Source organism: Glycine soja, chromosome 13, assembly GCF_004193775.1.
Source record: "Glycine soja cultivar W05 chromosome 13, ASM419377v2, whole genome shotgun sequence".
NCBI classification, from domain to species: Eukaryota; Viridiplantae; Streptophyta; class Magnoliopsida; order Fabales; family Fabaceae; genus Glycine; species Glycine soja.
This window is the reverse complement of record NC_041014.1, coordinates 15,357,839-15,380,404: the sequence shown is the minus strand read 5'-3', so window position 1 is coordinate 15,380,404 and position 22,566 is coordinate 15,357,839. Positions and strand designations below refer to the sequence as shown.

Below are 22,566 nucleotides of genomic sequence, written 5' to 3'. Positions count from 1 at the left end.
TAGGATCATTATGAATGACAAAACTTTTTTGTTGAAATAAAAAAAAAAGTCAAGTGGTCCAGTGGTTTAGTGCCTAGTCTTTGTATAATGTTTTATCAAACAACTTTTAAATTAAAGGAAGCTTTTGAGCTAAAAGAAATAAAAATTATCAAGCAACTTCTATTGTATTTTTAAAGAATATATTTTAACATGTGTAGATCAAATTGTTCTCACTTAAACAAAATCCTGACATGCAAGTACGTTTAATACTTTGAGATGAGAGCTTTACTGATTCATTATGCTCCTATTCAAGTTGAGCAAGATTGCCTTCTATAAAAAAAATAGATGTGTTATATATATATAACTTATTTTGAGCTTTAACTATAATATAACTTTTAGGCTAAAAAAAAAATTGAGTCAAACGTAACCGTAGTTTACAGGATTGGATTCCATGACATTGTGATGGGAACTGTAGGATGTGGTTACTTGGTTCTCAACAGCTAGATTAAAATAGCTTATAGAATTTTGCCACCAGTCTTTCTTATTTTTATTTTAATCAAAGGATCCTAACCAAAGTGATTTCGAGATTTTTTTTATGCTTTTGATGAAATGATTTTAGGATCTTTAGGAATGACATAGCAACCCATTTTTATTTATTTTTTAAAATATTAAAAGTAGAAGGAGTGTGTGAACCAGTTGTGAAAAACGTGGGTAGGTGAGGAACGGTCAAAGACTCAATACAATGTAGACTCTTTTCTTTTGGTCTTATGCAATGCAATGGTGACGTTAGTGATACGTAACTTGTTTAATCCCTTTTGTACAAACTAAACTACAAATTACAGCGCTCATAATTCAAACAGCTAGGTAAGTTATTCAGCAAAATATAAGATTAACTGAATGATTAAAAAAAAAAGAGAGAGAAAAGAAAAAAAGGAAGAAAAAAGATAAAAGGTTCGAATCTCTCTAATAAATATTTTTAATAAAATTAATAAATTAATATTTATCAATAAAAAAATATTCAACTTTACATACGTGTTGAGTGTGTTCTAGCTCAAACAACTAGGTGTGTATTTGATTCTCAGGTCAAATTGTGATAGGACGAAGTCCAAAACCACTACAAAAATAAGGATATTTTTGGTGACCTCAACTTATATTTGCATCGAGATTGAAACTCCCGTATAAAGGTATTTATAGATAAAAAAGGATCACTTTAGATTTCACACCTCAATGGATTTTTATTTTTTTTACTTAATCGCATATATTTTTTTACACTACATAATAGCATATATATATATATATATATATATATATATATATATATATATGTATATATATATTGGAAAAGAAAAAATATCAAGAAATAGAAATAAGATAAATATAAATTAGAGAAAATATTTTTTAATGCACTCTTTTAAGTACTTTTTATTATCATGTTATTAATATGAAATATTTATCAACATTTTTAATGATAATCTCTATAAAAAATTTAATTAATTACTTTTAGTAAGATTTGAATCTTAAATTACATGATTAAATAACACAAACTACTACTAGTTAGGCTAACTGTTGCTTGTACAAATTATATTATTTCCCGTAATATAAATAAAGAAAGTCTGTTATTTTTTGTTTCAAATATAAGTAAATATCAATTATCTATACCTTATTTAGTAAGACTCTTTCAAATTACCATTCATTTACTGAAATCAAAAACTTGATGTTTAATATGGAGTTTCAATAAAAAGAGAATTTAGGAAAATTATTTATTTATTTATTTGAAATGAAACAATATAATGAAATTAATTAATTTTTTAATAAATATGAAATATTTTTTTATAATCAAGACTAAAAGGAAGTATTGTCTAACTAACAATTGTATAATTTCGCATTCATTTGTTGTCTATTACGTCACCAAATAACTTTTTTTAGATGATTGATAAAAAAAAATTGAATTAGCATGTCCTAAAATTATTTTTCTAAATTAATAGAGAAGAATGTGGATGCTGCCGTTTTCCAATAAGAATGCAAATTCGGTGTTGTTTCCTGCATTAGGAACTCAAACGGTCACTTGTCACGGAGGCCGAGGCACATGCTATCCTTACAGCAATTTGATGGGTCAGTCATCTCCAATTAGCCAACCAACTTGATTTTTCTCTTGTCTCTTTTTTAATTGTTTTTATGTTATTTTTTAAAAATTACATAATTTTAAAATTGAATTATAAAATTAAATATTAACAAAATTAAATATTAATATAACTATATAAACAGTATCGAGACAACGGAAAGAATGACAAAAGAAAAACTAATTTCATTTGACAACATGAATATTTGAAAGTTGAAACAAATTGCAAACTGGTTTATGATAGGCATCAACTGGTAGCGGTTTCATCATTCTGATGCTAGTTTTATCCTCACGACAAACTTAGTCAATGTTTGTTTCAGAGAGAGAGAAACAGAGTACATAAAAATAAGAAAAAGAAAAATAGAGTAGAATAAAATAAAATGTTAAGCTATTTGATTTAAGAGAAATAAAAAGAAATAAGTCAAGTTACAAAATGATACAAACACCACTCCTTGAACTTAAGTCACGGGAACAAAAAGACAAATAAGGGTAAGCTTGAATCTTGGAGACTGTTGGATTTGGTTTGGAAGTGCAAATTGAATTTAAATAATAAACAAAAGATTGCTTATAATTATATATATATATATATATATATATATATATATATATATATATCATTAAAGGATTAATTTAATATAGTTCAAATAAATTTTAAGAATAGAAACTAAAAATTGAATTAAATTGAGATAGAAATGTTTTTCAATTTTCAATTTTCTTGTTAGTAAATTGAGGGATTTCAATGTTTTATTTTTAAAATGATATGTATAATTTTTCTTTACAGTATCAATCAATAAAAAAAATCATATATAAAATTAAAATTATTTTAAAAATTATCGTTAGCATAATTTATAATTGAGTAATAATACAGTAAAAAATAATTAAATAATAATAATAATATAGAAATTAAAACCCTTTTGATATTTTGACCAACAGCGCCAACCATGTTAGAATTCTAATGTGATGTGTGGTTTCCTCATTTCTTTACTGCGTGTGGTCCCCACATGACCCTACTTGCCATGTCCTGTGGGTCCCATCACCACCCAGTCCCAATTTCCAAACACCACGAAACTCTTTTCCATGTAGAAATTTTAAACTAAAAACTAAAAAGTACTAAAAAAATCTCCATAATCATTCCTTGAAACTTTAACAACAGACAGGTCAATTCGTAAGAATTTTATCTTAATTTTAAAACATTTCACATCAATTATTTTTAAAGTCTAATACACCTGCACTTATGAATTAATATAAGAATATAAATATATACACATGCTGAGTCTGTTTAACTTTACAATAAAGTTATTTTTGAATATGATTTTTTAATTAATCGAGAGTATACATTCTGTTATATTAATAATACATGTCTTTTTAAGAGATTGTAAATAGTTTTTACAAAGAAACTATCCTAATCAAATTTAGTAGCAAAAAAGTTTCTCTTAAATATTGAATGCAGTTGCATAATTATTGCTCAAACTCACCATTAATCAAACTGGAATAATTATGTAACATTTGATTCACTCACTTTTGATCAATTGGTGTATGACTGTATGTTTCTTACTTAAAAATTAATAACCTAATTACAGATTCTTTTAATTTAAGACTTAATTAAAAGTTCCAAATTGTTCAGGCCTTCACAGTTCAGGGTCTACTTATGTGTCAAAACATTTAAAAAAGACATTTTTAAAATTAAAAAACAAAAAGAAAAAAAAAAGAAAGGAAGAAAAACGCGTTATGCGAAGACGACACAGTTGTGTTGTTCCTCCGTCTTCTCCATCGATTCCATCTTTTCCCCCCTCAACACCACACAATATCAAATTAGGGTTTTCAGAAAAACCCTTTCTTTTCTTCTCTTCAACTTCACTCCAAAAACGGGGAACAAGGGTTTTGGGTCTCACAGTTCAATTAAATTTTCTTCCACTGTGAGATGTTTTCTTTTTCTTCTTCTTTTTCTTCCTCTTCCTCTTCTCATAGCAGTTCAGTGATCAAATGGAATTCTCTCGCGCAATTTCTCTTCCTCGTTTTCTTCCTCTTCTTCGCGTCGCGAAACGACGCCGTTTCGGACAAATCCACGCTCCTTCGCCTGAAGGCCTCGTTCTCCGACCCCGCCGGCGTCCTCTCCACGTGGACCTCCGCCGGCGCCGCTGACTCCGGCCACTGTTCCTTCTCCGGCGTCCTATGCGACTTGAACTCTCGAGTCGTCGCCGTCAACGTCACCGGCGCCGGCGGCAAAAACCGAACCTCGCACCCGTGCTCAAATTTCTCCCAATTCCCTCTCTACGGCTTCGGAATTCGGCGAACCTGTTCCGGTAGCACAGGTTCTCTCTTCGGAAATGTTTCTTCTCTGAGTTTGATCGCCGAGCTCACGGAGCTTAGGGTTTTGTCTCTCCCCTTCAACGCGTTGGAGGGTGAAATCCCCGAAGCGATTTGGGGCATGGAGAACCTCGAGGTTCTCGATTTAGAAGGGAATTTGATTAGTGGCTATCTTCCCTTGAGAGTCGATGGCTTGAAGAATTTGAGGGTTTTGAATCTGGGGTTTAATAGGATTGTTGGAGAGATACCTAGTTCAATTGGGTCTCTTGAGAGATTGGAGGTTTTGAATTTGGCTGGTAATGAATTGAATGGTTCTGTTCCCGGTTTTGTAGGGAGGCTTAGAGGGGTGTATCTGTCTTTTAATCAGTTAAGTGGGGTTATTCCCAGAGAGATTGGGGAGAATTGTGAGAAGCTTGAGCATTTGGATTTGTCTGTGAATTCGATGGTTGGAGTGATTCCGGGGAGTTTGGGGAATTGTGGGAGGTTGAAGACGCTGTTGTTGTATTCCAATTTGTTGGAAGAGGGCATTCCGGGTGAGCTAGGGAGCCTCAAGAGCCTTGAGGTGTTGGATGTTTCCAGGAACATTCTCAGCAGCTCTGTGCCGAGGGAGCTTGGGAATTGCTTGGAGTTGAGGGTTCTCGTGCTGTCAAATCTATTCGATCCACGAGGGGATGTTGCTGATAGTGATTTGGGGAAGTTGGGGTCTGTGGATGATCAGTTGAATTATTTTGAAGGGGCAATGCCAGCGGAAATTTTGTTGCTTCCGAAGTTGAGGATATTGTGGGCTCCCATGGTGAATTTGGAAGGCGGTTTACAGAGAAGTTGGGGCGGTTGTGAGAGCTTGGAGATGGTGAATTTGGCTCAGAATTTTTTCAGTGGGAAGTTTCCAAACCAGCTTGGTGTTTGCAAGAAGCTGCATTTTGTTGATTTAAGCGCGAACAATCTCACTGGGGAGCTTTCTCAGGAACTTCGTGTTCCCTGTATGAGTGTGTTTGATGTTAGTGGCAACATGTTATCTGGTTCAGTTCCTGATTTCTCCGACAATGCTTGTCCCCCTGTTCCTTCCTGGAATGGCACTCTGTTTGCGGATGGCGACCTATCCCTGCCATATGCATCCTTTTTTATGTCAAAGGTTCGTGAGAGATCACTTTTCACATCAATGGAGGGAGTTGGTACTTCTGTTGTTCACAACTTTGGGCAAAACAGCTTTACTGGCATTCAGTCATTGCCAATAGCACGTGACAGGCTGGGGAAGAAGAGCGGTTACACGTTTCTTGTTGGTGAAAATAATCTTACAGGACCTTTTCCTACTTTTTTATTTGAGAAATGTGATGAATTAGAAGCACTGCTTTTAAACGTCAGTTATAATAGGATATCTGGTCAGATTCCTTCCAATTTTGGTGGAATATGCAGATCATTGAAATTCTTAGATGCATCTGGAAATGAACTTGCAGGACCGATTCCCCTTGATTTAGGGAATTTGGTCTCTCTTGTATCTCTGAACCTCAGTAGGAATCAGTTACAAGGCCAGATTCCCACCAGCCTTGGCCAGATGAAGAACCTGAAGTTTCTTTCTTTGGCTGGTAATAGGTTAAATGGTTTAATTCCTACCAGCCTGGGGCAGTTGTACTCTTTGAAAGTCTTGGACCTTTCGTCAAACTCTCTTACTGGTGAGATTCCCAAGGCTATTGAGAACATGAGAAATCTGACTGATGTTTTGCTCAACAACAACAATCTTTCTGGTCACATTCCTAATGGTTTGGCACATGTCGCTACACTCTCAGCATTCAATGTGTCTTTCAACAACTTATCTGGATCCTTGCCTTCAAATAGTGGCTTGATTAAATGCAGCAGTGCTGTTGGGAATCCGTTTCTAAGTCCCTGCCATGGAGTTTCTCTGAGTGTGCCATCAGTGAATCAACCAGGGCCACCTGATGGCAACTCGTATAATACGGCAACAGCTCAAGCTAATGACAAGAAGAGTGGGAATGGCTTCAGTTCTATTGAAATAGCATCTATAACTTCTGCTTCAGCCATTGTTTCGGTTCTTATAGCCCTGATTGTTCTATTCTTTTACACTCGGAAGTGGAAGCCAAGGTCCAGGGTTGTTGGTTCTATAAGAAAAGAAGTTACAGTGTTTACTGATATTGGGGTCCCGTTGACGTTTGAAACGGTAGTCCAAGCCACAGGAAACTTCAATGCAGGTAACTGTATTGGCAATGGAGGTTTTGGCGCAACATACAAGGCAGAGATATCACCCGGAATCCTGGTGGCTGTCAAACGACTCGCAGTTGGACGTTTCCAAGGTGTTCAACAATTCCATGCTGAGATCAAGACCCTTGGGAGGCTTCATCATCCAAATCTAGTCACTCTGATAGGTTATCATGCTTGTGAAACAGAGATGTTTCTCATATACAACTATTTGTCAGGTGGTAATCTGGAAAAGTTTATCCAGGAGAGGTCAACAAGGGCTGTGGATTGGAAAATTCTTTACAAGATCGCATTGGACATAGCCCGTGCACTTGCCTATCTGCATGATACGTGTGTTCCCCGTGTTCTTCACCGCGATGTCAAGCCCAGCAACATCTTGTTGGATGATGATTTCAACGCTTATCTATCTGACTTTGGATTGGCTAGACTTCTGGGGACTTCAGAGACACATGCTACAACTGGTGTGGCCGGAACATTCGGTTATGTTGCTCCCGAATATGCCATGACGTGCCGTGTTTCTGATAAGGCTGATGTGTACAGCTATGGTGTGGTGCTTCTGGAGTTGCTCTCAGACAAGAAGGCATTGGACCCTTCATTTTCTTCTTATGGAAATGGTTTCAACATAGTGGCATGGGCATGCATGCTACTGAAGCAAGGAAGGGCAAAGGAGTTCTTCACTGCTGGGTTATGGGAAGCAGGACCAGGAGATGATTTGGTAGAAGTGCTTCACTTAGCAGTTGTGTGTACTGTTGACTCTCTCTCTACCAGACCTACAATGAAACAGGTTGTAAGAAGACTTAAGCAACTTCAACCCCCATCATGCTAGCCCCTTGTGTGGCTGTGTTCCTTTAACATTATTAATCTTAGAAATGTTCCCTTTGGAATTTAATTTAGCATTTTTGTGGATTTAGGTTGAGCTCCCGATTTGTACTTATTCCCCTCCTTGTACATTTTTATATAGTTGTATTGTATCCCCAATTTTCCATGCTCTTTTCTTGATTTGGTATTATTTAGGTTTGGGGCCTTGGTGTTGATTCTGCTGAAGAATGCAGATATTTGATTTCCCCTTCATACACGTGTATTCCATGTCTATCTGTTCAGTAAAATTGAAGAATAGAATTTGTTTTTTGAATTTTTGTTGCTGGTGCTAAATTAATTTGAGGAAAGGAATGGATTGGATTAAGATTTTAAAAAATTATTTTGATATAAAAAAGTGATGTGAATTTTAAAATATTACTTAGAAATGATATGATTTATCAATTTTTTTTAAATAGTTTGAATTTTAGAAGGGATAAAAAAGAAGAAGTAAAGTCAATATAATTTTTTTAATCTTTTAATAATTAAATTAGTCTTAGTTTTATGTCTTTTTATTTTAATTTTTCATGCATTAATATCTTTTTATTTTCACTTTTAGATTTGAATAGATTTAAAATTGTACACAGTGACATTTTAAATGGGTTAAAGTAATAAGCATATACTAAAAAGAAATAGTTTGGGTAAAAAATTGTAGATGATATATTGAGTTATTTACATCAAGCATGATGATGAGCATAATTAATATAAGAAAATATATGGTTAGCTTTGTCACCACAAGATAAACATTATTTTAGAAAACAAACAAAAAATGCAAAGGTGAGAAATATATTTGAAATTTTTTTTTATTCCAAAAGAATATTTTTGGCATCTAGGAGAATATTTTGTTTGACAATTTCAATTGAGTTAACTTGATTTTGTACTAGGTATTGAAGATAGAAGAGGATATGTAGATGAGAAAAAAAAGTTTAGTAAAAAAAATCTAGTAAAATTTTAAGAATTTGAAAATTGTTTGATAAATGTTTTATACTAAAAAGTCATGAAATCCATCAAAATCTATTTTAAAAAATAATTCATCAAAATTTAGATACTTTTTAATATCAAAAGACTTTTTACTATTAAATCTAAAATCTAATGATCATTAAATTTTATTGTCGTCCTTAAAAAATAATAAAAATCTTAATTAAATATTCATAAAACTTATTTATACCATTTAAAAATTCTGATAAAACATCATCACAACAATTTTTTTTATAAAAAATCTTTATCCAATGGAACCGTAAATGTCTATGTAAATAGTTTTAAAAAATATTTATTATGTCGCCGTTTCACAACTACATATTTAAAAATTCTTCTGCTAAATTTAGCAGAAGAATGCAGAATTGCAAATATATGATTTCCCCCTCCATACATGTCTATTCCAATTTCCATGTCTATTATTGAAGAATAGAGTCTGTTTTTTGAATTTCTTTTTTGTGAAGTTCTGCTAAATTTATTTTAGTGAATGTCTAAATTTATCTTTTAATGGTCTTATAATGATTACAATGTTACATTATCTTTTAAAATGTTTTTTACTAAATTTTTTAACATTTTAGGATTTAAAACGTCATTTACATTTTAACAAAAAGTAAAACGGCGACATAATAAATATTTTTTAATTATTTTTTAAAACTATTTAAAACTCGCAAGAACTAATTTAAATAAAGTAAAATAAAAATGTTTAAGATACCTTTTTTCCTTGATAGAAAAATTTAAAAAAGTACATGTCAATTAAATAAGAGTGACAATAATTAGGTAAAAGTATTGTTTTAATTAAATAACATTAGTACACCAAAAAGAAAAATAAAATAACATTCGTGAAGGATTAACATAATAATATATCATTAATTGAAGACTAACTTAAGTGTTTAACTTTTATTTAATTTTTTCATCATTAAGCCGTTAACTCCCATAGTCTCTTTTCATAAATTTCCTGCAGGTAAAAGTCCATATCCATATATATGTCCCCCATTTTCTTTTTCCAGCACACTTTTCGTTATAACTAATCTATTTGTGTACCAAAAAAATACTGTCTGCTTAAAATCATGTTCTTGTAGGATAAAACTCATCGATGAAATGTATAAGTGAAGAATTTTTTTTACCAAAGAAAGCTAATTGAATAATTTAACATGCGTTGTTGTCCAAAGAAAACTCTTAAAAGTGTTTAAGACATTAAAAATTAATATTCACTTTAATAAATTCTCAAACTTGAGTTTTGAATATGTAGTTGTGTCAAAGGAAAAATTTTCCCATTCACAATAATTGTATTTTATTTTAATAAGATTGTCTCTATTCGTGATTTGACAAGGATATCTCTGATTGTATACTAGTTCACATATTTTTTACTTGAGTCCAAATCATATATGATCTTTGGTTATGAATGAAATATTATAAGCATATTTCTAAAAAAAAGATACAAATATAAAAAATTATCTTTTAACAAATTATTCATGATTTATAATGTCTCAGTCGCCATATGATCTATTCAATATATTCTTTTTGATTCGTAAGTATAAATGGAATTCAAATATTAGAAAATTTATAACAATTTATGGACGCGATTTATAGTCAAGTTAAACCCTTTGGTCTCCTATACTACTTTTACAATTTGAAGACTAATTCTCATATTTTGAACAATGCCAAATTTTTCTTCTTGAAATAGTTTGCATAATTTATTTTCCGCCACTAATGTTTTTGTTTACATCCTTGCTTACCCCATCACTATCTAGCTGACTAGAATTTTCAAAATTGGAGCTTGAGGCTGTGATTCAACCATGAATGCATCAATATAAGGTTGAAAAGTTATCTTACAAAGTGATTTCTGAAAACTGATTTTTATAATAACAATTCATAAAATTTATTAAAAAAAATAGTAAACATAATATTTAAAAGGAAATTACAAATTTTAAAAAACAAAAAATAGTATATATTTCATAAAATAAACAAAATAATGATAATGTTGTCAATAATGCTAAAATATACCATATTTTAAGCGTTTCCTATATTTAGAAGTATATATTCAACTTAGTTCTTAACACATCTGGTGTGAGAAAATTTGCCATCACAAACATACAGTATCCTCACCTTTCCTATACTTGTAAATAAACCTTTTACTATCCTTTTTTTTCAATTGGGGCCCTCCCCTTTGGCAGACACACAAGATATAAGGGATGTTCATGAATTGATCTAATCAAATAAGAAAAAAAAATAAAAATCAAATGAATAAAAAAATCAATTTTTTTTAGTAGATTGAATCGGATTTTGAATTTAATTTTCAAAACAGATCCAATCAAATCTAAATCAAACTTATACATGTGTATGTATTTGTATTTACAATTTGGTAATATTACTCACATTTATATTTTTATTTCTTATATATATATATTTATAAAATTATTACAAAACTTATAGTTATATAATGATATATAAATGAAATATTTAATATTTTAAATTATTTTGTATTATATATCTTATCATTATTTAATATTTTCTAAAAAATGATTAAAACAAAAAACTGATCCAATTTCAATCACTTTAAATTGGATCTGATTGAATTATAAAATTTTAAATAAAATCAATTGGTTAATGGATTAAAACAATCGAAGTGATTGAATTGAATGTTTTTTGGGTTCAAAACTTATTCAATATAATATGTAAATACTCCTACGAGACATGTCATTCAATGTGTTTCATCTAATGTATTTGATTCTATGTGATGACGATTTAATTTTGATTTTTAATCGTATCACATGATATCATGTATTTTATGTAATTAATTTAATCTAATGTGATAAGACTTTATTATTGTTATTATTGATAAAAATTAAGGTTAAATAATTTTAACTCCTTAAAGTATTTAATTTTGATTTTAATTCCTATACTGAGTAGTAGAGTCCCTATATTTCCTTTCCATTGTTAAGAATTAGTCCCTACTTTGAGTCCTTTCTATAATGGGCCTAGTAATTGTTTGAGTTGGCTAACAATTGCATATGTGGAGCTTACAAGGCTATACAATGTAGTCAACCTCACATTTATATACATGTAAACACCTGTTTTCTTATATAACCATCGCTAATATCCATCTGTTGAACCAGAGTAATCTAAAACATGTAACTTCACATTATCTTTAAGGACTTACATACCAAGTATGCAAGTTTTTTGGGATTATGTTTGTCTTGAATTTTTGGATAAAATAAAAAAAACAAATTTTTTTATTTAAACTCAATAACTCATAGAGAAGAAGAGAAATGGAAAAAGGATAGAAATTAAGGAATAGAGTGTTGAAAACGTGAGAGACAAAAAAAAAAGGTTGAAAAAATGTTAGAAGCTATGGTTTGAGATCCACGGCTGAAGCAAGGTCACAAATGATCAGCTGTGGAGGGTTGATGACATACTATGCTCTCTAGGATAGATTATGATGAGTATCAGAAATCTAAGATGAGATGGTATGAGGAAAAATACTAGTGACGCTAACATAGTGTAGCCATATACCATGAGCTCCAAATATAGAAGAAAAGTACCATAGAATAACACTGTGTAATGGATTGAATATTAAGAGATACAACTAACACTATGAGCTCTATTTAGAGCTTATGTGATTGACAAATATTACTAACAAACTAATAACGGTTGGAAAATATTAAGAATAAATCTCTTTCATCGTGTGATTAAGATAAACAATAAGAAAATAAATTAAGAGAAGAAGAATAACAAAAAAAAAAAAATGTGACACCCCCCTCATTATGAAAGAGATTAATTGCAGGATTAAGTCCAGAAAAATATTTTCACTATGAAATAGAATTAGAATGATCTCAATCTCATCCAATAGGATGATCTGCAATATTTTTCAAATACTCACCAAGTATGATAAAAATATATAACTCTTTTTTCTTGAAGAGGATTACAAAAATTCTCTCATTCTATCACTCTTAAGGGATTTCATTTGTTTGCTTTTCACAACTCCTCACAAGCCTCCATTTATAGTGGAGGGATATGACTTTTCGCAAGAATAATAAATAGATGTAGATTAATTTTCATATTTTTAAGAATCCTTGAAAATGTTATCTCCATTTTTTAAGATAAATGTGATATTACTAAGAGTCAAAGATGAAATTCTAAAATCTTAGAATCTTCACCATTTATTTTTTATGCATTTTATGTTATGAAGATTTGTTGAATATGAAGATTTGTTAAATGTGATGCTCCATAATTACGGAAGGATTTCCAACAATAAAAACCGACTAATATTCCTAATAAATAAATTACTCCTAACATATGATGCACAAATACGATATGATATGATAATATTGGAGTGAATCATTGAAACATATCTAGAAATGTATAAAAATTCATAAAACATGATAAATATATAATTATAATTATACAAATCCAAATTAAAAAATACTTCTTGGATGACATTAGTAAATGTAAAAGAATTTGTTTACATTTTTATAATTTTATTTTATATATCAATAAATGTAAAAGAATTATAGGATTAATTAGAAACTAAAAATTTCACCTCTAACTAACATATGATACAATTTGACTTGAGAAAAGAAAGAGCTTAGCTCGGTGGGCCTTCTGCGTTGACAAATGCCTCCTTTCTCTTTGGAAGAAACAAGTGGGAGAAGGAGGATTCAAACCTACATAGAAAAACTTCAAGAGATTTACAGTCTGTCGCTTTTGACCACTCGGCCACTCTCCCCCTAAAATATAACTATAAAAATAATCATAACAAAAAATTATATCCTTATATTATAAAATAAGTTTTGACAAAATTATAGTATAAAAATTGAAATTTCTCATTAAAATTTAATTTTTTCCAAAACCAAACGGATATACAGGAAGTAAGGTAAAGAGCGAATAGGTAAACACGTGGCAAGAAGATTAATTAGGTAAACACGTTTCTGAATATATTCTTTAATATATTTTTTATTGATTTAAATTTAAAAAGCTTCAAAATTTTGTAATGATTCTCTTCTGTATTTTATACAGTAATTTTTAATAAATTTTAATTATTTAAAGAGTATATTCAAAAGCATATTACTAGCCCTCCTTATTTTAAATATATGTACTTATAATATTTATTTTATACATAACACGAAACAGATAAATATTTAATATTTGGTTATTTTTAATTGTTAAATAATTTGTAGAGTTCTTTTTGTTGTCGATTCTATTTATATTTATATATTTTCATGTTTAATATTGATTTTTTTAAAATAAAATAAATCTCAATGAATATTTTGTAATAATAAAATTTTAAATGAAATTATAATTTATTTATAATATGATTTTTAATGTATAAATAATTATATTTTATTAATTTACAAAAAAAGGTACAGATGTGTCCTCTTAAAAAAAATATCAAATCAATCACGGACAAGGCAATTACTTGGTCAATAAAACAAGCACCATGTGGTCAAACTAAGACATACGACTTTACGTAGAATAGACGTTTCAGACTTGAAAATATTTTAATATAAATATCAATAAATTATAGTATACTTAAAATTCTTGATAAATGCACATAAAAAATATTAAAAACAGTAAAAAATATCTAATTAATAAAGTAGAGAAAATATATTTTTCATTATTTAAGTTATGTATTCTAATGTATAATATAAGAATAGATATTTTGTTAAATAGTTTTCAATCTATCTATAATATATTTTTATTAATTTTTATTTATTGTAAATACATTAAATAATTTTATATTTTAATATATTAATATTAAAAAAATTAATCTATTTTTAAATATTCTTTTTTTACCACAATATTTTATAGGATGTATTTTTATTTTATGATATTAATTATTAAGTAATATATATAAAAATAAATTATTTAAAGTATTGTACATTTAAAAGTAAAATGTTAAAATTTTACTTTAAACGGATTGAAATTTTCATTTTATTTTCTAAATATTTACTTACTTCACACTGATTTTTAGTTCATTATTCCTAATTCATTCTTTTATAAAAAATTTATAATTTAAAATATTTTATAGTTTTGTTCACCAATTAACATATGCATCATGTATGACACATGAGCGTTAAATTTAGTTTTAATTGAAAAATATATAATTAAACATTGATTTAAATATGTTTATCATATTTGAAAAATATATTATTTTCAATTTACTACTTGAAATTCACTTTTGATCATCTATAATATGTGTCGTTAGTCTCATGATGTAACGGACGGAGTGTCATGTCATTAAGTTTAATCACTAACACATCAGTCACACTTCATTTTTTATTATTTAATTATTTAAAAAATTCAACTCTCCTTCTTCTCCTTCTTCCTCATCAAGCCTTAATCATATTCCTTCGCTTCTCTAGTCCTCCTTTCCTTTTTGCGATTTACACAATCCTTGTCCTCACCACTGGCACTCGGCATCATCACCCTCGTACATCGTCTATTGTTTGCACAAGCTTAGCTTCTTCTTGTTCGTGTTTCTGCACCACATCAGAGAAATCACTCTCCCTCACATAACCAAACAAATTCCAATGGAGAAATCGCTCTTAGCCTCATGCGGTGGATCGGAGGTTTCTGACGAAGCAGCGACAATGGCGATGCATAAGGGTTATGGAATATTTTTTAAACCATGTATTTGACAAGGGTAATTAGGCATGTTAGGCCCCAACAGTTAATGCAGAAAAACTTAATATTACATCAAGGATAATTAGACATGTTAGGTCCCAACATATTTGTATTCTGATATCATCTTTGTTCTCTTCTTGTTTATTTTATTATTATTGCCTTTTATAAAATTCAAGTTCTTTCTTCTTCTTATTTCTATTCTACTCCACCTTCCATTGCTTACAAATTAAGTATTTACCAACACAAATACCAACAAAGTCCTTATGAACTTGACACTTCATCTTCCATTTTAAATTATATTACTAATGTGTTAACAAGACTTAAGAATGCCAGAACATTACTTTGCTTGTTGATTTGTTTGACAGCAAAACTGAAAGGAATGACACACTCTGAAAAGCTGGCAGTGAAACAACCACATTGGCATCTTTTTGTTGAATAGAGAACACTTAATAACAACAACACTTAAGGGTTTTCAATCCTGGCCGCTCAATAAAAACCAATACTCAGATGGTCCTTAAAACTTTCCCATCATGGGAAACATGGAGAACTTTTCCACGCTAGAATCAATCCAATAACCTAACAAAAAAGGAAAGAAAGAAAGGTAGCGACACGAAAGGATACACGGGAGGCAAGTAGGGACCTTGGTCCTCCTCTCTTAGCATCCTTCATGTAATATGAGAAAAAACAAAAAAATAAAATTAATAAATATTAATAAAACAATATATATATATATATATATAATATGTTTTTAAGTTGATATTTGCTTAAATTTTTTAAGATAATATATCATATTTCTAATTTGATTCATAAAATTAATAATATATATTTTAAAACTTATTATTTATTAAATAATCATTTATTAGAATATAAGTATTTAAATAGTTATGTAAAAAAATTGATCCTTCCTTTTACATACTGCTAATTCGTCTCCAGGTGTAGAAGCTAGAGTAGGTCATGCCTAGGGGTGGAAACCGATGAGGCCAGGCTTGGCTAGACTTGGCCTTGGCCTAAATTAAAAATATAAAGCTTGAATTTACCTATTTACCTATCATAGACTTTTTTTAGGCTTGATCTAACTTATTTAAAAATCTGATATGGCTTAGAGCCTATTAAACAAACTATTTTATAATAAATATTATATATGAAGGGAATTAGACATGGCAATGGGGCGGGACCGGGACAGGTATTGTCTCCCCAATCCCGGGCCTTGACTCTCCAACATGTCTCCATACCCGTACCTGATACCCGACGGGTTAAAATTTATTATCTCATCTCCATACCTGTTGGGTATCGGGTATCCCCAACCTGTCCCGTATCCAATTCAAATTAGAAAAATAATTTTTTTTGTAAAGAAAATATTAAAAATTTAATTTTAGAAAAAATAAATTGATTGTTAAACATTTATTTTTAACTACTAATATATCAATAAATTTATCATAGCATATGTGTCTACAAAAATCGTTAAGAAAAGAATATTAAATTATGTAAAAATTCTAAAATAAAAATTCTAGGCCTTTTGATTAAATTATGCAAAAATTCTAAAAATTTTAAGTGGGGAGGGGGGAAAATTAATTACTATATTATTTAAGTATGATATTCAAAATTTATTTAAATTCTTTGTGTACCGTTAAATATACTATATTATTTTAAGTGTGATATTCAAAATATATTTAAAATGAAATATAATTATAGTTAATAGCCCATATCTAATATAGGGTGAATTTATTTAAATTTGTTTATTGAAATAAATATTTATTTGAATAAAATAAGTAGTTTTTATTTTTTTATGTTTAAGTTAATTCTCTTAAAAAAATAATTTTCTTATTTATTTTAAGAAATAAATCCTGCTTCTTAAAAAATATTTTTTTTTATTTTTTTTAAAATTTAAATAAACTCATCATATAGTTTAGTATATAGGTTTTTGAGTCGGTGAAGTAATTTATTTAAAAAAAATAAATGTTAAGATCATATTATTAATTATTTTTATCCTATAATACTGTTCACTCCTCTTTTCAAACATTAATTATTTCTTTGTGAAAAGAAATTAAGTAGAAAAAAAGTGAGGATTAATTTTGGAAGGATAATATAAAAAAATAGTAAATTTAATATGATTAAATAAATTAACTATTTTTTTTAAAAAATATGAATTAATTAAAAAAAAACTCATATATTAAGACGAAAATACTAGAATTTTAATATATTATACATATAGCGTGGGTTCATTGGGTACTGGTGGAATACACAAATAGACAGGTAGTACTGATCTCAGTGACCAAATAGAAGAGAAGCGGTGTAAAGGAAATTACCAACTGCGTGCTATGGTTACGTAGATATTCACAAAAGAGGATTTTCAAACTCTATAAAGTTCAAATCTTACATGGTAAGAAAATAATGTCTAGATAAGTGATATAACTGACAAGTAATTTACATCTTATAAGTCAGTTTTACAGTGAAAAATTTACTTTTTAACACAAACAAATATTTTAATTAATTAAAAATCACCAAATTAGAAGAAGAAATAAAAAAAATATCAGAATCATTTTTAACGGGGGCTCTTGTATTTGGCTATTTGCTAATACTGATATATGATGTGTTGTACACTTTTACATATTTGGCCTCTTATAATATTGGGACTGCGTATGTATGTGGTCGAATTCGAATCTCTCTTCTATACGTCTGTTATGGCTGGTTGTGGGACGGGCAGGTACTTGTATTTTACCCCCGCGTCCTTTTTACTTAACAATAGTTCATTTTGTTGTTAAAATAATAAATAGTTAAACTTTTCCTTAAAAATACGAGATAATAATAAATTAGTTAACAAAATATAATAATTTAAATTTAGTGTTAGGTAAAAAGTATGATAAATTAATCTTTCAAATCATTTAAAGATAAATTGATCTATAATTTTTGTAACTTAATGTTAAATTATTTTAAAAATATATATTTTATCATCAAATTAGTATTTGAATATTATAATTTAATGATAAAAAATCTAAAAAATTTAATAATATGATTAATTTATCATTTTTTTATTTAAAGATTAAATTTATATTTTTTTATCTTTAAAAGATTAATTTATTATCGTAAATGAATTTTGCTATTTACCCTATAAAAAAAAAGCACATGTACCTTTAGTTTGGTATGTGAGAAATTAAAAGAAAATGATAGATGGAAATAATTTAATGTGTTTAAAGAAAAAAGTAAGATAAAAATAATTTTAAAAAATGAAGTTTATTATATTATTTCTCAATTATTAGCATAACTTTCGGCGAAAGTAAGTGCAGGTTGTCGTTGGCATCAAAGAAATGTAATGTAACTTTTTTTTATTAAAATAATCATTCAATAAGTCATTGTTATTTATAACAACTCCATTGACTCAATAATACTTACATAAAGTTATAATTATCATAATTTTTAATTAATAGTCAGCATCAAAATTTGTATACTCTAGAAATTAAACTCTATATATAATAGATCTACAAGATGCATCATAAAAGATAAATTAGCTAATAACAAAATGATATATATATATATATATATATATATATATATATATATATATAATAAAAATATTAGTATTATTATTTATTAAGCATTTACTCACGTGATGCATAAAAAAATATAAAAACACTTATATAAGAAATTAAGATGTATCAGTTCATTATATTATTAACATACACTTGCAATATGTTTGCTAAATAAAAATTATGTCTAATGACTACCAATAATAGCTTTTCTTATAATGGGAGGAAGTACTATTGAAAAATGAAAAGAACTAATCTTAAGTATTCGTTTACCATAAAATTAGTTCCTCTCGTGACACACTATATTAAAAGGAGATTTGATATAATCTGATTTACTGGAGTAAACTACTTGAAACAAAAAGGTAGATGGACTCTTATTTTTTGGAGTAGTGAACTCAAGTATCTTATCTCATGATATATAAATACTCAGATACTAACAATAACCCCTTAAATTATTGAAACTTATTTGATTGAGCCACTAACCTCTTTCTCTCACCAAAGATTCCTCATCATCATGATTCCAAGGACTCAAGTCCTTGAGCAAAAACCCTAGAAAACGCCTCCATTTGATTCTTGGTCAACGCCAACCCAATTTGAATCCCTCCACTATGATCCCTACTCTCCGAGAGCGAAAACGCACCCGTTTTATCAACGGATGTGACATCCACTTTCTCAGGCCTTCCCCACCCAAAGTCAATGCCGTAAACCTCAAACCTCGGGGACCCGGCGACGGAGAACAACCTAGGAGTCTCCGATACCACCGATTGAATCTTCGGAATCCATTTGTCCGCGCCGTTCAACACGTCACCCTCTAACCCGTTCAACTCCTCGCTTATCCCTATAACGCTTTTGAAAAACGCTTCTTCCCCCAAAAGCTCTTCTCGCTTGGCCGAAGCCAACAAAGCCACGACGCAGTTCCCGAAGTACGTTTCCGGAATTGGGGGGTCCAAACGCGCCCTACAGTCCACGTTGAAGACAAAAGGCACTCTTTCGCAGTTGGGTTGCTCCGCTTTCACCGCGCATGACAACAGGTAAGCGCACGTGACCGTAAATGATGTCACCCTAACTTTCTTCTTGTTGTCTCCGACAACAAACTTGGACTCCGCTAACTTCTTCAGCTTCTTGATATCCAACGGTGTCAACTCAAACAATCCTTTCACCATAGAAAAGAAGAAGAAGACAGTTAGACGTGCTTTTCTGTTTATTATTACGAAGAAAAAATCAGGCGACGAGAAACAATTTTACTAAGAAATTACAAGAGATAAAAGAATAAATAAACTAATATTAATTTTACTATTTTATTTTTAGATTTTTCTAATAGTATTTTAGATTATTTTTTTTTGCCAAGGGATCATTGTATTTTGTGAAAATTTGTAATAAAAATATTATAAATTATTTTTTATCCTCGTAAAATAATTTTTTTTAGATCCGTTGCTCATCCTACATGAATGAATGGTGGAAGAAAAGATTAAATATCATTCAAAATTTCACTTTTGTTATCAGTACAGTTTGTGCAACTACATTTATTTTTCTAGAAATAGAAAAAAAAAATGAGAAGTACTGATGCAATGTGTTAAAAATATGATTACCTTTAACCAAATCGGTTTGATTTCCACCGAGGGTATCCCACACGTTCAAGCTTCGGTCATTGGTGGCTCCACCGAAGCTCGTCCACGACTTCGCGTAAATCTCACCGATCCCCAAAGGGTCTCTTATGACAGATCTATCAAACGAAGGTGTTAGATGCTTCGGTAGTGAAAACAGCAACGGTTCTTCCGGTGAGGTATTGAGGTAAGAACAAATATGCGCCCACGATTTCATGAACAAAGTTGAAGACTTTCCATCAAGTGCTGCGTGGTGGCTTGTTATTCCTATCGAATAGCCTTGGTTTGGGAAGTGGGTGAGTTGAAGGGCTAACACCGAAGCTTCTTCGTGGGAAGTGGGTAAGTGGGGTATTAGGTTTCGGCGGTGGTTGTTAACTTCTGAGAGGTTTGAAGAGAGGGTGTTGAAGTCTGCGTTGGATTCGGCGATTCTGAAGGGGATTGAGTTTCCGGGGGTGTAGGTGATGAGGGGGAGGGGTGTGTGAAGTGGCCATGTGATGGTGCCGGCGAGAGGAGGGAAGTGGTGGAGAGTGAGGGAGAGGGAGTGTTTGAGATTTGGGAGAATGGTGGTGTCGAAGAATGAAGAGGTTGTTGTTGGGTTTGGGAAGGAATAGAAGAACAGACGCTCCACTGGGGGGAGGCGTAGCCATAGGACGTCGAAGAAGGTGAAGGGAATAGTGGTTGATGGGGTTTCTTGTGGCGGCGAGATGGGGCAGACTTCGTGGATTCTGAGGGTTGGTGTCTCTGCCATGTGGAGGAAGAAAGTGAAGAAAGAGACTCTAGAAATTTTTAGAGGACTGAGAAGCCTTAGCCCTTAAGACGGGCGCGGCATTTTGTATTCTTTTGAGATTAAATTTGGTTATGAAAATTCAAAAATGATTGTTCAATATTACAAGACACCCACTAAAAAACTTATTGTAAGATTTATGATGATATCATATAGAAAGAAAAAAAATATTATTGAAGTGTTAAAAATCAATGAATATTTGTTTAATATGGTAATCTCTTTCCACTTGTGATTTATTTTAGTATATATATGTCTCTTTTCACCGATGAAAAGAAAAGTTAATGTTTTTATATAAATAATAGTAGTATTTTATTGTTGTTGACTTGTCTTGGTCTAGATCACAAAGTTGGGTAAGATTCCGTGTAAAAGGCATCTAATTTCTTGGTGTGCGTGGTAGTATTTGTTTGCCTAATGTGTGTCCATCCATGACACTGCAATCTAGATTAGAAATTCAAAACTACCACGCACACCATTCCACTTGGCGTATTATAACAGGATGATAAGGATTAATGTTAAATTATCTATTTATAATATATAAATTTTGAGACGAAGAGTCTTCCGCTATCATGTTAACTTTATTATAAATCGTCGAATCATTTTATTCGCTTGAGTGTCAAATGTATAATGAGTTCTAAATTTTAGTATATTTCTACTTTTGACAGAAAACTCCAAAAAATTTACTCCTCCCATTACCAATTTAGACCTAAATTTCATTCTTTCCTTTACTTAATATTTAAACCACAATTTTCATGATTACAAAAACTATCATGACAAACAACAACAATTCTCATAAGAAATTGCAGCCGCATATTTATATTCATTCTTTCTTATTTCACGCTACAGTTTCACTCTTATCTCTCTTATTTGTCCAATTTCACTCGGTTAGTTTTTTTTTTTCTTCTAACATTCACTACTGCAATAAAGCCTTTCAACCGACGGTTAAATTAAACTTTTAACAATAATTGTCAACCGTTATTATAACCTTGTTAAAAGTAAATTTCAATTAACGATGGTTTCAAAAAATACCGTATTTGAAAATGCGAATATTTTAAGATGATTCTGATGTAATAATCATCTTAAAAAGTTGACATTTTAAGACGATTATTTAAGAATAGTCTTAGAAGAGTAGACATTCCAAGATAATTATTATGTAATAACCGTCTTAGAATGATTACTTTTTTAAGACGGTTAATAGTTAGAAAGCTGTAGTCCTTTAGTATTTTAATTTTTTCTCTTTTAGTCCTTTTAACTTTAAGTTTATAGAAATCATAATTAAAAAAACACGAACTTATAAGACTAAAAATAAATAAATAAAGCTTACAGGAATAAAAATTTAAAAAAGCTAAAAATGAATAAAAACTTACAAATTTGTGTTGGACCAAAAAATTATTGAGGATTTGATAATACAAATCTAACATCATGCATCCACAGGGTCCAAAGTTCGTTTGTGAGGTATAAAGTTGAAATCATTAAAAGTTAGATAAAAAAATAAAAAAAAATTAAAAAGAAATCAGAGTATAAAAAAATTACGGTTATTCTTTAATTCCTGTGATAATTATGTTACCAAAAAATTGAAAGGATGAA

General features: G+C 30.0%; 2 protein-coding genes across 2 annotated transcripts; one reads left to right on the top strand and one right to left on the bottom strand.

Moving 5' to 3' along the window:
* Positions 1–3,777: 3,777 nt before the first annotated feature.
* LOC114381939 (LRR receptor-like serine/threonine-protein kinase RPK2) lies at positions 3,778–7,748 on the top strand. Its single transcript, XM_028341170.1, has one exon. It carries the CDS (start codon positions 4,020–4,022, stop codon positions 7,440–7,442), a length of 3,423 nt encoding a protein of 1,140 aa, XP_028196971.1. The 5' UTR covers positions 3,778–4,019; the 3' UTR covers positions 7,443–7,748.
* An 11,027-nt stretch (positions 7,749–18,775) lies between these two features.
* On the bottom strand, positions 18,776–21,218 carry LOC114382130 (phenolic glucoside malonyltransferase 1-like). Its single transcript, XM_028341367.1, has 2 exons — positions 20,184–21,218; positions 18,776–19,747 (listed from the first exon to the last, which is right to left on the bottom strand). The coding sequence occupies exons 1-2, from the start codon at positions 20,944–20,946 to the stop codon at positions 19,107–19,109; spliced, it is 1,404 nt and encodes a 467-aa protein (XP_028197168.1). The 5' UTR covers positions 20,947–21,218; the 3' UTR covers positions 18,776–19,106.
* Positions 21,219–22,566: the final 1,348 nt, after the last annotated feature.

Bases quoted from the DNA above. Each gene is read 5' to 3' on its own strand.
- LOC114382130 (XM_028341367.1), bottom strand. From the start codon at position 20,946: ATGGCAGAGACACCAACCCTCAGAATCCACGAAGTCTGCCCCATCTCG. The intron at 19,748-20,183 runs GTAATCATATTT...CTATGGTGAAAG, and splicing joins TCAAACCGATTTGGTTAAAG to GATTGTTTGAGTTGACACCG.
- LOC114381939 (XM_028341170.1), top strand. From the start codon at position 4,020: ATGTTTTCTTTTTCTTCTTCTTTTTCTTCCTCTTCCTCTTCTCATAGC.